Here is a 15,198-nt window from a genome sequence, read left to right as displayed (position 1 = left end):
CTCAATAAATTTCACAAACAGGAGAGGAGCTGTATGCAAAAAGGCTGTATGCAAAAGGAATACATAATTCTATCACAGACAGACAATCAAGCCAGCATAACACAAATGAAAATCCCTGCTGAGTTACAGGCTGAAGAGATATTTGGAACTACAATGTGGTCATCTACTCCTACCTTTACTGCAACACAGCCAGAGAAGGTATTATTCTGTATCTTTAAAAGACAATCCTATTGTGTTAATTCAGCAGAGCTTTAGCAAGTGTGAGAGAAGAATCACAGATGTCTGCCCATCCTGACAGAGCACAATACTTTCTGCCCTGAGTAGTCCCAAAGAACTCACACAGCATGCCAGGTACAAAGTATTTGCAGAAGTGAGCCCTCAGACAGGGCTACAAAAGCTCTGGGTTAAGGAAGTACATAGCAACTTGGTTCCACTTGATCTGTTACACAGCTTGACAGTAACAGATAGCCAGTTGCATTAGTGTCAATGTACAGATAAGTTTCTCTCAATATCTGTCACAAAAAACAGACGCAGTATCAGTGTGCCAGCTGCATTATCGGTCAACTACATAGTTGATCATACTTAATAACATCCTCAAGCCCAGACAGGACACACAGATAGCAATTACAAGCGTGTGCCACAGTCACCCAGATCGTTCTGACTTGGAGCTGCCGACTCAGCGCGCACTCGATGAGTGCCTGCCCACCACCTTTTCCCTCTCAAACACATTAGCTTGCCTCAATATGGGGCCAGAGTTTGTTTTGAAACTCTTAACAGGATCACTGAAAGAAAAGAGGAAAAATACCATAAATGATCCTCTGGACGGCTTCCAGAGTAGCGTGTTCTCCCAGTGATTGCTTTGGAAGCAAGCCAAAAATGGGAAATGTTCTTGCAAATGAGCACGCCACCAGGCTCAAGTACAAGTTATCATTTAATTCTTTTGTCAACATCAGCACAGTTAGAAATTAAGAAGCCTGTTCAATAAACAGGTTACTTGAATTCCAGTCACCAAACATCAATTTCTTCCCTATCCATCCCTGCTATGCTCACTCAGGCTATGTCCTACACCCCCTTCCTAACATACACTTGGGGTTTTCTTGATATTTTCTCTCCCTTACTGAAAGTCAAATACAATTAGTATATTAATTACATTAACGATAACTAGGTCTGTAATCAAGAACAAATTAACTAAAAAAGGGAAAAAAATTAGTCACTCAGAAAAAAATTCTAAAACCTCAACACAGACTTCTATGGGACATAGCACTTAATATTTTTAACAGACCTCTAATACAGTCTACTGAACAGTTTTGCCGGGGAAGTTTTTCACATTACAATTACTCCTAATGAGATCACCCTCTGCAGTGTTTAAGACTTCATCCCTTCCCAACAGAACAATGAAAGATTTGTGTGGAGTTACAAAGCCCTGAGATCAACTCCACTCACTTCACCTTCTACTGAATTTCCTTATAGAAACTCGTCAAAAGCAGAACTGTGTTTTTTCATGTGGAAAGCTATTATTAAAGAGACTCGTTTACTTTTTTTTAGGACATCACAAATCCTCTACAGTTTTTGAAGTCCTCATCAGACTAAGGCACCTCAGACTCAATGAGTGCTACCAGCTTTGTTTTAGAGATTATGTACATTTCTCCTCTTCATAGATTTGTGGGGGTTTTTCCACTTTTCCACTTACAATATTTCTCATCAACAAATGTCTGCCTACATCACAATAAACATATGGTGATATAGAACTTCTTATGTTATCTTGTGATAAAAAATGATAGACCTTGTATTAAGTATACATTAAAATACCTGTCTCCAAACAAACTGCAGATTCTCTTGTTCTTACTGGAAGCAAAGACAATAAAATATTCTTTCTCATGCTAAGCAGAAATGTCTTATGCCTGTAGTCCCAGTGACAGCAATGCTTAGGGTAAGTATAATTCTAAGAACATGGTTAACTGAATTAGTCTTGAATCAGGAAGTGCAACTCAGTAGTCTCTGATCTTCTAGTATTTTAAAATAATCACAATGATTCAATTGCAAGCCAAAAGTTTAGAGTTAGGTTTGTGCAAAAAAAAAAATTATAGAAAGGACATTATATTTATTCTGAAAATTTGATACTCTGAAATACTTGTCTTACATTTTGAGGTTTTACACTTGTTACAAATCTCTAGTTCGGTTTGATTTTGTGTGTATTTTCCCCATTACTAACCACACCCATTCTGTTTACTACATCCATTTTAGCTTTCTTATAATTATGTCAGAGATCATGTGAAAGAACAAACTGTTTACCTACTCATACCTGACATTATTGCTACAATGTTCTGTGATAGGTATGACTTACTCAGCCTTACCAAAAGATGCAAGAAACAGTCTATAATTTTAGTCCTGAACCTATCTTTATACTTACGACTTCAACCTTTTCTTTAAATTCAAGACAGCATTGAGCAACCACTGATTTTCATAATCAAACAGACAGACTGATTTAGATTAACCAATATGAACTTCAGATTCAGTGTGAACTACAGACTGAGGATCTGAAAACTTTAAAAGCAGACTGATGATGCATTTCTCTTAAAAAAAAAAAACCAAAAATCTAGTAGAACATGACCTACAATTTACAGTAAGTACAGTTTACTTACGTTCGCACGTGTCTCCTTTCTGCTGGTATCCTGCTTTGCAGATACATTTTCCAATAGGCACTAACCATTCTCCCTCCGCGCTACAGTGCATCTTCGGCGAGTTCTCCGCCTCCTCCTCCGCACTGCTGACACAAGTTCCTCGCACTTCAACTAAAGAGGAAAACTCTGAGCCAGTCACTGTGTCAGGAAAAATAGCTAAGTTCTCAATGATGGACCAGCACTTCTTGTAGTAGACTTTGACAGAGACCAAAGCAATGCAGGCCCCTACGTCCTGAAACGCAAGATAGAATCCTTTTTTGGACAAAGGTCCAATTTCTCTCACCTCTGTGTTAAGTTTCATTTTTCTCTCCCCAAGATCACCCTGGGTAAAGCTTTCATCTGCTGCAATAGTGTCTATTTTTACATATTGGTTTTCTCGGATATTCCTGCCAGTGTCGTAGTCTGTTTCATAATAATACAAGTTAAAGGTTTCTTTACAAGTCCCCAGAACTCCAGGAAGACTGTTACAATCCCTCAGAGTGAATTTCAGTTCTACAAAAATCCTTTGTGCATTGCTTTTTGCAATCCAGTTAGTCCGAAGCCAGTTGTTTTGGTTTGATTCCATCACCTGGCATACCTGGTATGTTCGTATAGGAGTGTAGTTTTCATCCAGTCCACTAATTTCTTCCCACTAAAATGATAACAAACAGTTAGTAATAAACAAGAAGTATGTCACCAGATGTAACTACTGAGTTCTTAAAAAAACTTCACACAACTCACATTTCCCTTCTTTTTAACAGTAAGTTGTTAAAAATACTGTTAAGCATCTAAAAGAAGAAAGTATATATCAATGCAGGAGCAGGTTCTCTCTCTCCCTTCATGTCTTTCCCACATACAACTTCTAAAAATCATTGTCATATCATGGGCACAGTTGCAAAGGGGCAGCCTCAGAAAAGGCTGTTTAGCATACCAGGTTCTGATTTCACCCTAAACTCACACACATTTCTTTAATGTCACAATGGTTTTGAGTGAGCAAAGACCAAAAGGAGGGAGGCAGCTTCTCTTCCAAAGAAACCTAAGGTCATTGAAGTCTGAGAAACTCAAATTGCTTAGCATTAAAGTACATAAAACTTTTGCATGTAAAACTTCCAATGAAACTTGCAGTTGTATAGAAAGCATGGGATCAGGTCCTGAAACTCTTGAGATGATTCCCACCCCTATGTGATCGAAATGGCATAGAGAGAGGGCAAGAGAAAATTGACAGAATTAAAAATCTGAAAGCAAGAAAACATTTTAGTTGTCTCCCTTTCTTTTTTGTCTACCCTCTGTTTCATTTACAAACTGAAAGGGTAAGTAGCAGTTTCTCCCCACCTCTCCTTTTGTCCAGTGGCTGCACCCATATTAGAAGGGGCAAACTTCATTTAGCTGGAAATTCAAATGAACCACGAGAGTACATACAGAATTAAAAACAACCCATATGACTGAAAGCTCTCTGGTTCAAAGCCCGAGTTTGTTGATTCTCTCTCTTTAGGTTACCAACTGTGTAATGAGCTGGTAAGCCTTTAACAATCCCGGAGTCTTTAACAGCCTTTGGTAGCGTGGGAATCTGCACCTCCAGCAATGGCAAACCTGCCAGATCTGCCCAGGTGTAACTAAAACAATCCTTGTATCTCACCTTTTTTCAAATTTCTTGTAACATTTCAGTGCCTGAAGAAAGTGCAGCTGTAGTAAATTAGAGGAGGGGGGTGAACTATCGTCACCCCAGGATACAGGCAACCATGACTTCTCTGGATGGCACTCAGCCCTCTGGCCCTGTGTCAATAATGCACTTAAGCTCATGCTTAAGATCAGTGACTGTACTTATGAGCTTAATGGTAAGCACATGCTTAAGTGCTTTGTAGGACTCGTATAGTCGGCACCTCTACAGGATGGAGCATCCACTGACATTCCTCATGCTGGCAACCAAGCATGGAAGGCACTGGTTTCCCAGATCAGGAGTCACACAGTGTACACTACTCTGCAAGCCTATTTGACAGCAAATGAGACCATTTTAATGTTGTTGTCTGTTTCAGGAAAAAACAGATGTGGCTGAATTGATGCTGGAAGTTATCACCACAAAATATATCACAGCTGCAGATGCCGAAATGCACAGAAGTTGTAAATATCAAAGTGCATTTCAAGGACCTACAGTTAATATAGATGAGATATATACAGTATTATATATTATATGCAGATGGTATTAAATGATTGAAATAGATTATTAAATGCTCATGGAGTTAACTGAAGTGATTGCATATGGAACAGTATTAACCTCTGAACAAAAGAATGTCTATCTTCATAACAGATTTATTAGAGTCAAATGAGTAATATTTTTTTCACCTCTACAAGAACTAGAAAAAAACAAGAAAAAGAAAAAAGGGGCCCTTGACTGAGAGGGTTTTGGCTATAGCATGATAATAAAAAACTTCTCCCCAATAAAAAAAAAAAAAAAATCCCATCAAAATGACAAAAAAGGCATAAAGCGTAAAATTTTGCCAGGTAATGCTATGTCCTTTGGCATTCCTTTGAGATGGTTTGGGTTTGGGTTTTTTTTGGTTTTGTTTTATATTTTATCTTGTGTAAGCATTCTTCTCTTAAGACACCAAACAAGATTCTGAAAGAAGATATTTAGCAAGACAATGCATTCCATCTTTGACATGAAAGTAACTCTCCTGCACCACACAACAGAATCAGTCTTCTTGAGTTTTGATGTGGATTGCTCCATCAAAACAAATCACCATTCCTCCTCAAAAAAAACAAACAAACTGAAACGAACAAAAACAAGCAACAAAACAAAATACATTTTACAAAATCAGCTTACTCTTCATAATACAACACAAATGAGATTTCTCAGAGTCAAAATCCCACTACATGAAACTAGCTAGCATCAAAGAAATTCTTATGTTACAGTCAAGGAAAATAATACAGGAAAACTAAATTCACACAAAAAGCACTCCTTTTTGTCATCCCTAGCATTAAGCAGGGGAGCTATTTTTCCGTATTTTGACAAAGCCAAAAATTACGGAAATGTGGTTGATGATACAATTATGTAATCAGAGTGTCTGCAAGGAAAAAAAAAATATATCAGTACTTCAAGATGTTTCCACCTATGGCAGCTGAAGTTACCATTGATTGAGGTTTTCTTATAGTGAACCATTTCACAGAAAGAAAACTCCACTTTTCTTTGTCCTACTGCAAAACATGGTGCTATACATGCAAATCTGTTTGAATATGCCTTGTTCTATTGGTTTTACTTTGTGGTATTTTAACTTCTTCGTTATCTTAACCACATTAAATGTAGCATTTGCAGTTGAATGAGGCATTTAATGAGTGTCTAACTGATATAGTCTCTACTGTGATGATGCAGTAGTTTCTCTCAAAATTTTGTGTTCATTCCCATGAAGTCTTTATTGCATAGTAAATAATTCTGTAATTAAAATTAGAAAAACATTTCTTTTCAAAATTACATTATTAAAATGGTACTTCTATGTTAATTTACAGACAACTTTTTCTGAACACTTTCACACATACAAATCTAGCCATTAGTTTTGATTCACTTTTAATTTATGATTGAAATTCACTTCTACCTCTGAAACTCGCTTTTCACTATTTATTCAATTGGACTCTACTTTCATCTTTCAGTATGCTGATGTGCAACATGTGTTGACATATCTTTCATTATCTACAGGTTAGCTTAATATAAATGCCACCAAACTAATCTTTCAAACACCTCTGGTAAAGGCTTCCATCAGCACAAAACACTAATGCTGAGGTTATTGGCCATCATACACATTGAGCCCGCATTACATTCCCTCTGAAGTCCTTAGATTTAGTTTCCAGTTTATGCTTGTATTGATACTACAATCTTGCTTTTAAAGAAAGACACTTGCACATTTTCATTCTTCTTACTTAAAGGATTTGTTACACTTTTATATCCCTACTCACACTTCACACTCTTCTGGCTCCAGATTTCTTAATGAACTGAAGATTAAGGGACTGATCCCCCCAAGTTCTTGCAAAGTTCATGCAAGGGGTCACAATAGATTCAGCAAGACTGTTTCCATGAGCAAGAACTGTCCATGTAATTTATGATTTGTCAGACTAAGTTCATGTAGGACTGAGTTAAAATAGGACAATATATCCATTATATTTCTCTGAAAATGTTTTTCCTCAAGGCTTGAGGAAGAAGAGGTTTTATAGCACTTTTAATTCAGACTGAAAACAGCATTTCCCAACTTTACATATATAATAAGACAATAACACTGATGTTTCTAAACATCTCATTTTAATAATGATGTAATTTACAATGGTACATTTCATAGAATGCCAAGAGATTAATTTGTATGCAAGCTGGAGGTGGCCTTAACCACATAATTCGTGCCTAGTTCCAGATATCAAGTTCCTCAAGGCTTGGGGATGTTTCAAGTTTGGAATGTCATTTCAAACACATCTGCAATATAAATGTTTTTATTTTAGAGCACTTCAATCTGTGCTATTCAATTACAAAGAAAACATTGTAAACAAATTTATGATCACCCATTCTACAGAAAATGAAAAACATATTTTTAGAAAGTCTCCACACAGAAGCAGATCTGTTGTTTCTAAAGGAAGAAAAAAAAAAGGGATTTAAAATACTGTGTTATAAATATACAGTGTAATCCTTTGTATAGCACAAAGAAATACATTACAAAACATAAAAGTTACAAAAGTTTCCTAAGAGCCACTTGCTTTTAATTGGCTTGTACATTTGTACACTGTAATATAAGGTTTCATTCTAAAAATGAAGAAGCCATAAACACTTGGTATGATTACTGAGAGAAATATGAGGGTGAACTAGCTTAAAGCAGGTCTTTCAACTGCTTTGATAAACTAACTACTCATCTTCAGGAACTTAAGTTTTGCCTGCAGTACTTACCCCATTGGGAGGAGAGGAAATCCATTCCAACTCTGTCTGTTGTGCTTTAGAGTCCAGCAGTATTACTAAAAAAAAAAAAGAAATTCCACAGCTTGTTAAAAATAACAAAGGGGGATTTAAAACTAAGGAACAAAATATGAATTTTAAAAAGTGATAGAATTAATATAATTTTTGTACAGATTAACATGTCTTCTTCATATTATTAAAAAAATTATCTGCAATCACAACTAGCCATTTATTTGTAAACAGACAATTATGTACTATTCACCTATAAGCAGATATACATATCTGCTTATACATTAGCGTAAATACATAAATCTTTACAATTTCATTGCTTAAAACAAAGTGAGTGGTTTTTAGCTCTCTGAAGTGCTATTAATCAGTCATTAAGATGCATGCTCCCTCCCTCTCCTTTTTCATAAGGACATTTTCCATATGCTGGTCATTACAATCAGCTTAAAGCACACAGATATTTCAACACGTTTCCAAACTGATTTATACAAGACTGGTCTATACCTCGCTGAGAGTCGCATTGAAAAAGCAATGAATTTTTGAGTGTCAAAGTGAAAAATACTTCCCTTTGGTGATAAAGCAATAATTCTGCAAATAAATGACAACCAGGAATACAGAAAAAAAAAAAGACTCTGCAATTACCTCACACCTTGTATGCACAAAATCAGACTAATTCACTTTATGGTAACAGCTTCCTAAAATCTTCACATCGTGGTGACATTTATATACAGAAAGACATCAGTTCTAGCAGCACCACAATTATTTTCAGCTAAATGTAACACTGCCTGCAAAAGTGGTTAATCACAGCCTAATAAACCAACTCTTTAGTAGCATTCATAATTTGAACCTATTACACATATGTTTAGCTATAAAGCTATTTATAACTTTATACACAGAATTTCTGTACTGTCTAAGACATTTAAATGGGACTTAAGGCTGTAACTTGAAGAAACTTCTGTCAGTTCTAGCAAAACAGTTTTAATTCTAGCTTTGGCCCTTTCTCCGAGGAAAATTTAACACAAAATTTCAGTGAATTACTAAAAAGATGCTTAAAAAATTATACAGTAATACATGGAATGTTAGCTGAACACAAAACGGTAGCTTCCAGGCCTGTATTTCAGTAATGAAGTGGAACTACTCATTAAGGAAGTTTGATAGTCTCCCTCTAGAAAGATTACCTGCTTATGTCATTAAGGCTGGATTCAAGGGGCTTTACTTTGTAACACTTTCTATAGAAAAGCAGGTGGTGTATGCGGCGGCTTGTTAAACAAGAACATTTATAATGGTCCTGGAAAAAAAGGTACCACCAAAAATTTAACCGTTTCAGCACCAGCACACTACAGCTGCAATTCATTATGCTTTTTATTTGGCAGTAATTCTCCATCACGTAGCAACGGGTAAGCACATCAGAGAAGAATAAAGATAACAAGCAAACAAAACAAACAAAAAGAAAACCCACAAAGAAACAAACAAACAAAAAAAGAAAACCCAACACAGAAACCACTTCTCTGCAAACAACCCTTTCAAAGAAATCGTGGCGTTCCTTCTGGCATCCAAAGTTACCGGGGAAGAGCTTTCCAAGCCAGCGGCTGCTGCCCTGCTCCCCGCGGGGGGAGACCCGTGGCTGTCACGGCTCGTTCAGCAACGCGGGGAAGTGTTGCGGAGGAACGGCGCCGCGCCCCGCGCCCCCGCCGGCAGCCGCAGGGGGTCCGCAGCCTCCCGCGCAGGGAGCGCACCGGGGATCCAGCGCGACCCCTCCGCGGGGGAGCGGCGGAGCGCCAAAGGAGGCGGAGAGGCGGCGGGCGAAGCGCGGGGGCGCGGCCGCGGGGAATGGGCTCCGCGGCGCTCCGCGCAGGCGGCGAGCAGCGGCACCTCGCCTCCGCGGGGAGCCGCGGTCGCGCTCCGGGCACTGCGCGGAGCTGCGCGCAGGCGGACGCGCCCCCGCGCCGAAAAGCGGGGCTTGGCGGCCGAGCTGCGGCGGAGCGCCGGTCCCGCGGCCGCTCCCGCCACACCCCCGACAGCCGCGGCGTCGGGAGGAAGCGCCCGGGACAGCGGCCCCAGAACGGAGCCCCGAGCTCTCGCAGCCACGGAGAGAAGGATGGTCCGCTCCCCGTGTCTGCGCTGAACCCGAGGGTGCCGGCCGCTGGCAGAGGGCTACGCAGGTTACGCGGTCGTTTTCTGGCTTAGAGAGATAGAGAGACCCTGCCTCGTTCCCCTCCAGCATCTCACTGCGGCTTCTACTGAGCTACGGAAAGAAAAACTCGGAAAACTTTTCAGCCTTTTACCCCTCCCATCCCTTTTCCGTACCCAGCGGGGAGGGGTAGGAAACCACGCGGGGCTGCTGTCGCCACCGGCCCTTCGGCGGGGCCGGCGGTGAAGCTGTAAAGTTACTTTTTTGTTGGTGTTTTTCTTTTTTTTTTTAACTCGCTCTTTCTTCCGCCAGAGTTTTCTGCGCTTGCAGCAGGTAGCCGCTATCAATCCCTGTCTGCCGCTCGCCCCCTCCTGACCCTCCTTTGGCTAGGTGATTTCCCCCAAATATACAGACATTATACGCGCACACTCATAGGTATAGATGCATGTATAACCACCCACGTATAACACAGAAAAAATCGGGATAGGCTACCACTGGGAAGCATTGGCGTAGCTCCGATCACGGAGCAATCCGTAGGACAGAGCGGGGCAGGCAGTCCGCACCCTCCCCGGCCCTTCTCCTCTCCCCACCCCACGGCCACGGGTTAGTGCTCCCCGCGGGAGGGTTCCTGTGCTTTACAGCCCCTCCAAATAAACTTTCGAAATGCTGCTGCGGAAAGGCTCCTTCTTCTTCCCCTCTCTAATCTCGCCATCGATTTCGTCTTTTAAGGGCAGAGTACATTTTAATTGAGGCATTTTTTAAAGCTCCAAATGATATTTTATTGCATGCCAGAGGTTTGATGAAAAATAATGACGCATCCATCTGAAGAGAGGGGGAACCCCAAACGCATACATATGCAGAGGCACCGAAAATGCCCTGCCTCCCCCTTCCCATGTCATGTCGTGTGTGTCTTCGTCCCCCCCCCCCTCCGAAAATGGAGATGGACCTTCGCCTTCGGCTGTCAAGCCCAAACAGGGCACTCCTTTAAATCGTTTCGGATTTTCTCAGCGTGAAAAAAGAGGTTCCCAGATGGGCTTTGTGAATTGATTTTAAACACCTCCATCAGTCTCTGATACAAAACTGCCTGATTTATCTCCGTGCGCGGGGGAAACAAATGTGCGGGGTGCGCCTTACACAGACACCAGTATTGGACTGATGAGAACGGGGAAGCTCCGCTGTGCTACGCAGATGGTGTAAAACCCCTAAACCTCTCCCCAGCGATACCAGGGGACAGCACACACATTACAGGCACACGACGCCGGGCCGTATGTATCCTCTAAATACATGTCCAGCCTGCACGGCTGGGACGTGCAAAACTGCATCCCGATGCTCCTTCCCGCGGTCTGTGCCCAGCCCCGCTGGGCCGGAGCGCTGCAGGCCCCCGCTGGGGAGCGGCGGGGAGCGCCCCGCAGCCCCAGCCTAGCGCTGTGCCTTGCCTCCCACCAAGCGTCCCGAGCCCTCAAACTCGGCCCTCAGCCCCTGCCCAGAGAGCAGCGAGGTAACCCGCCCTCCCTGCACCTCCTCGGGAGGATCAGGGCTGGCACGGGAGAGCGACGCTCCCCGGCACGGATACCCGGGCCGGGGGCTCTCCCAGCCCCATTCCTCCTCATCACGTGCGAATGCCTCACAAACCTCATTCCTGGGAGCAAAGGCAGTTGTCCCGGTCCCTCATACATACACACAGTGAATGCCCTGCTTTTTCCTCCCTCCCATCTCAACTAAAAAGTCTTTTCAATTGTTTTTTTTTTTTTTTTCCTGAGAGGGGGGCTGATAAGCAGCTGGCAGGGGCAGGAAGGTCCCCTACTAAGCCAGCAAACAGACTTCATGGGCAAAAGCAATAAATAAGCTCAAACTTTTTGTTTTCCGCATCACCTTACCTTCTTTTGCAGCCTGTGCCTCCCCCGTGTGTGCAAAGCGGAACAGCCAGACGGAGCACAAAATAATCCAAGAAGGGAGCCTACTTTGGAAAGCCATGGTGCAGGAGCGGGGTGATTTTATATTTCTAGCTCTCTATTCCTAGACACTGCCACTGCCGCCGCTTGGTGGGTGCTAGAGGACGGTGGAGAATTTGCTGTGCTAGTCTGTGGCTCGGCGCTCCCTCCCTCCAGGCTGCCTTTCTCTTTCGCCTCCTCCGCCTCCGCGCCGCTGCCCGGCTCCCGCACCGGGCCGGCCGCCCGCCAGCCCCGACTGCAGCCCGGCCGCCCGCGCCGCGCGCCGATAATATCAATGAGGGCAAGGGGGCGGGGCCTCGGCGGTGGAGCGGCCCGTCCCTCAACGTGACTGACAGCGCCTCCTGACCAATCAACAGCAGCTATCGGCGGCCGGCGGGCCGAGCCGCCCCCTGAGTCGCCGCGGCCAGGGGGGCGGGGCCGGCGGCGCTGGCCAATGAGCGCGCGGCGGTGTCGGGTGTCTGTCGGTGCCGGGAGCTGCGGGCTGCGCGCGGGGCGCAGCGCCGGGACGGAGCGGCTGAGCCGCGCACGGGGCGCCCAGCCCGGGCGGCTCCCGGCGCCGTCCCGCACGCCTGGAGGCGGCTGTCTGGATCGTCCTGCGAGCGACGGGACGTCCGTGCCTCCCTCCCCCAGGGTTCCCTGTGGTCTCCCCGTGTCGCAGTCACTGGGGTACTGAGAGAGAGGGGTCCCGGCCAGGGTCCGGCCTCTGCCCGAAGCCGAGCAGCCGCCGGCGGGTCCCCGAGCTGCCCCCGCGCGGTGCCTGCCCGTGGCCGGGCTGAGCGCGCACCTGAGTCGATGCTACCGAAAGGGAAACTTCGGCAGAAGCTGCGGGATGGTTCCCCGAGAGAGCCCTGCCACAACAGCCAAGTTCCTCGGGGCTGACATCACTTGGGATTCCTTCCCTCTGTTGCTTTCGTGTTTTCCGCCCCGCGTTTCTGGTTTGCCCCAAATATGAAGAGCAGGTTAATGGCAATATAGGTATTATGTGGGGAGGGGAAGGAGCGGCTGCTTCCCCCCTGCCCTCTCCGGGTGTAACCTGAAGCGCGTGTAATCCTCTAACAATGAGACAATTTAAATAGGAGGGGGAGGGAAAAAAAGTGAAACCCGAGGGAGAGAGGAACTTGCCAGATCTCTCTTGCCAGCGCTCATCCTGCGGACCGGGAAGGCTTTTGCCGGGGATCCATCACGCCCCCACCTCTCCGCTTTCCTTTCTCCAAAACCACCCCTCGCTCTTTCGGAGTGAAACAGCTGCAGGAAGGACACACAAACTTACCGCTCCCCGAATGAGCGGAGCGTGGTGCGCGGGCACGGTGGCTCGGTGCGAGCGCTCCTCTCCCGGGCCGCGCCGGGGCCGGGGCCGCGCAGCCCCCGCGGCCAGAGGCGGCGGCCCCGGCTGCGGTCCCCGCTCCGTGCCCCTGCTCGGCCCCTGCCTCCTCCACCTCTGTCCCGCTCAACCTTCCCGGGGCCGATGCCGAGCGGCATGGACCGGGTTTTGTACTGCTCGGCTAAAAGTGCGTTGTCGTGTCCTTTCGAAGGATAGATACTGCGATGTAAACAGAATAAGTGACTATCGTCTTTCGGAAGCAAGCAAAGGCAGCGAAGAGCGAGAGGTGTAATTGCAATTCGGTGGCAAGATTGTGCGAGAATCTGAAACGCCTTGCACAGATGCGGATCCTGATATAGAAAATGTTATGCCATAAATGGGAATTTAAACTGGGAGGAGGTTTGTTTGTGTAACCTTTAGGTAGATAAGACAAAATTAGAATTACTACAACTAATAATAACAATATTGTAATCCTCAGCATTGACGGATAAACAGCCACCATACTCCAGCCTTTGAGCACTTTCCCTGTGGGCTCCTTGTGACTTCCAAGAAGGGTGTAGAGAGATGCTCCAAAATGCACTGTATTTCTTTCACTTGCTGAATAATTGATATAGCTTAGAATATGACAGTTTTTATCTTTCATTCAGAATGCTCTGTTGATACCATGATACCATGATAAGTGTAGGCATAGTGCAGACTCTTGGTTTTCTCATCCTCTGCCGTCTGTCATACCCATCCTCATGCATGTGTACTTAGAAAGGGGAGCTGTGCAAAACAGTGAGTAGGCTTATCTTCTTTTTAAAAGGCTGTTTTAAATACACGCAGGGATTTTGTGACTTCTTGGCAAATTTTCACAGGTGAAGTTAGTTTTCCTGTTGCATATATTGTAACAGTGATTAACGAAGATGTAGGAAGTCTTCAACCTAGTTAGTCCTCCACAGTTTACTAGCATGAAGTGCTGGCATTTATTATGTCACTAAGCCAAGAAGACAATTTTTACCCCAAAGAATGTACTAAAAAAATTGCATTGAGGTTTTGAATGACTGTGTTTATAAAAATGTAGAAACTTCCTAAATGGAAATATTTACTGGAGAAAGGCTTAAATGTTAACAAGGTGTGTTCCTGTCCTGCATATAGTATTAGGCCAGACACTTATTTTTAAAATCACCTGCATTTATACAGATTATTCTGTACTATCTTATACAATCTAATATTGTATGTGTATGATATATGTGTCAGATCATACACATATACAAGGATTCTCAATTATGTAAATATATTAACCACACAAAGGATGTGTGTGTACATGAGTGAAATGTAGAGTGAAATTAAATAAAAGATTTTAAAAGAAGTGTATATTCTTCTTCTTGATCAACTCATTTTAAATGTCCTATCTTCCTGATAGTTGTAAATGAAGATAAATATGACATAGTATATGTACTGATTTGTTAGAACATTCATGGATGTATTCACTGTTACACCAAAACATTCAATATACATCGAGACTGTCTATTAGTGTTGGGGGTGTTTTTTTGTGGTTCTCTCACACTAAATCTTCATGAAATTCATGGAGAATTTGAAATATTTTTAAATGAATTTGATTATTCCATTTTCTCTGTTTATTTGTAGTGTTTTCTAATACTTCATTTTATTCTGTAGGATACACATCCTTTATTGCATTTTGTCCAGCTGTGTTAGATCTTCTGCAAAGAAAAACAGAAAAGAGATATAATACAACTAAACAAAAATATTCACGCTAAATGGAGTACAATCCTTAGATTTGGTAACAAAACCTCTGAGAGAAGAAAGAAGAAAAATGGTGGGGAAAAAAGGAATTGGGTATTTCATTCAGTGTGTTACTATTCAGGTACCACCAAAAGAAATGGTTAATGGGAAAAGAACAATGTCATCTCTTTATTCTGTTCTGTATTTTTTTTCCTGTAGGCCAGATTCTGTCTTTTATTTTTACTTGTAGTTAAAATTGTTTTCTTTACATTACCAAGCTTACCTATGCTGCTACTAACTTTATGCCAGCTGAGCTTCTCTATGCTGAATTGCAAAGCTCTAACCAGACTTTGGAAAAATACTTAAATAATTTCCTCCTCCTTAAAGTTGACTTTCTTCACCAAAATGCAATCTGAAATTGTGGCACAAGAAATATAGGATGAATTCTAGGGCTACACAAGCATATGTAAGGAAATGAGCAT

At 43.2% G+C, this 15,198-nt stretch overlaps 1 protein-coding gene across 6 annotated transcripts in view; it reads right to left on the bottom strand.

Moving 5' to 3' along the window:
• Nucleotides 1–11,922, bottom strand: part of EPHA7 (EPH receptor A7) — a 169,633-nt gene extending 157,711 nt beyond the window's left edge. For all 6 annotated transcript variants that reach the window (XM_021545314.2, XM_021545348.2, XM_021545324.2 and 3 more), the window contains exons 1-3: nucleotides 11,596–11,922; nucleotides 7,576–7,640; nucleotides 2,643–3,312 (exon numbers count right to left, since the gene is read on the bottom strand). In XM_021545314.2, coding sequence (XP_021400989.1) covers nucleotides 2,643–3,312; nucleotides 7,576–7,640; nucleotides 11,596–11,692 — 832 coding nt within the window. In that variant the 5' untranslated portion in view covers nucleotides 11,693–11,922. The remainder of the gene's footprint in view (nucleotides 1–2,642; nucleotides 3,313–7,575; nucleotides 7,641–11,595) is intronic.
• Nucleotides 11,923–15,198: the final 3,276 nt, after the last annotated feature.

Source organism: Lonchura striata, chromosome 3 (assembly GCF_046129695.1).
Source record: "Lonchura striata isolate bLonStr1 chromosome 3, bLonStr1.mat, whole genome shotgun sequence".
Taxonomy (NCBI): Eukaryota; Metazoa; Chordata; class Aves; order Passeriformes; family Estrildidae; genus Lonchura; species Lonchura striata.
This window is presented reverse-complemented; position numbering and strand designations above follow the sequence as displayed.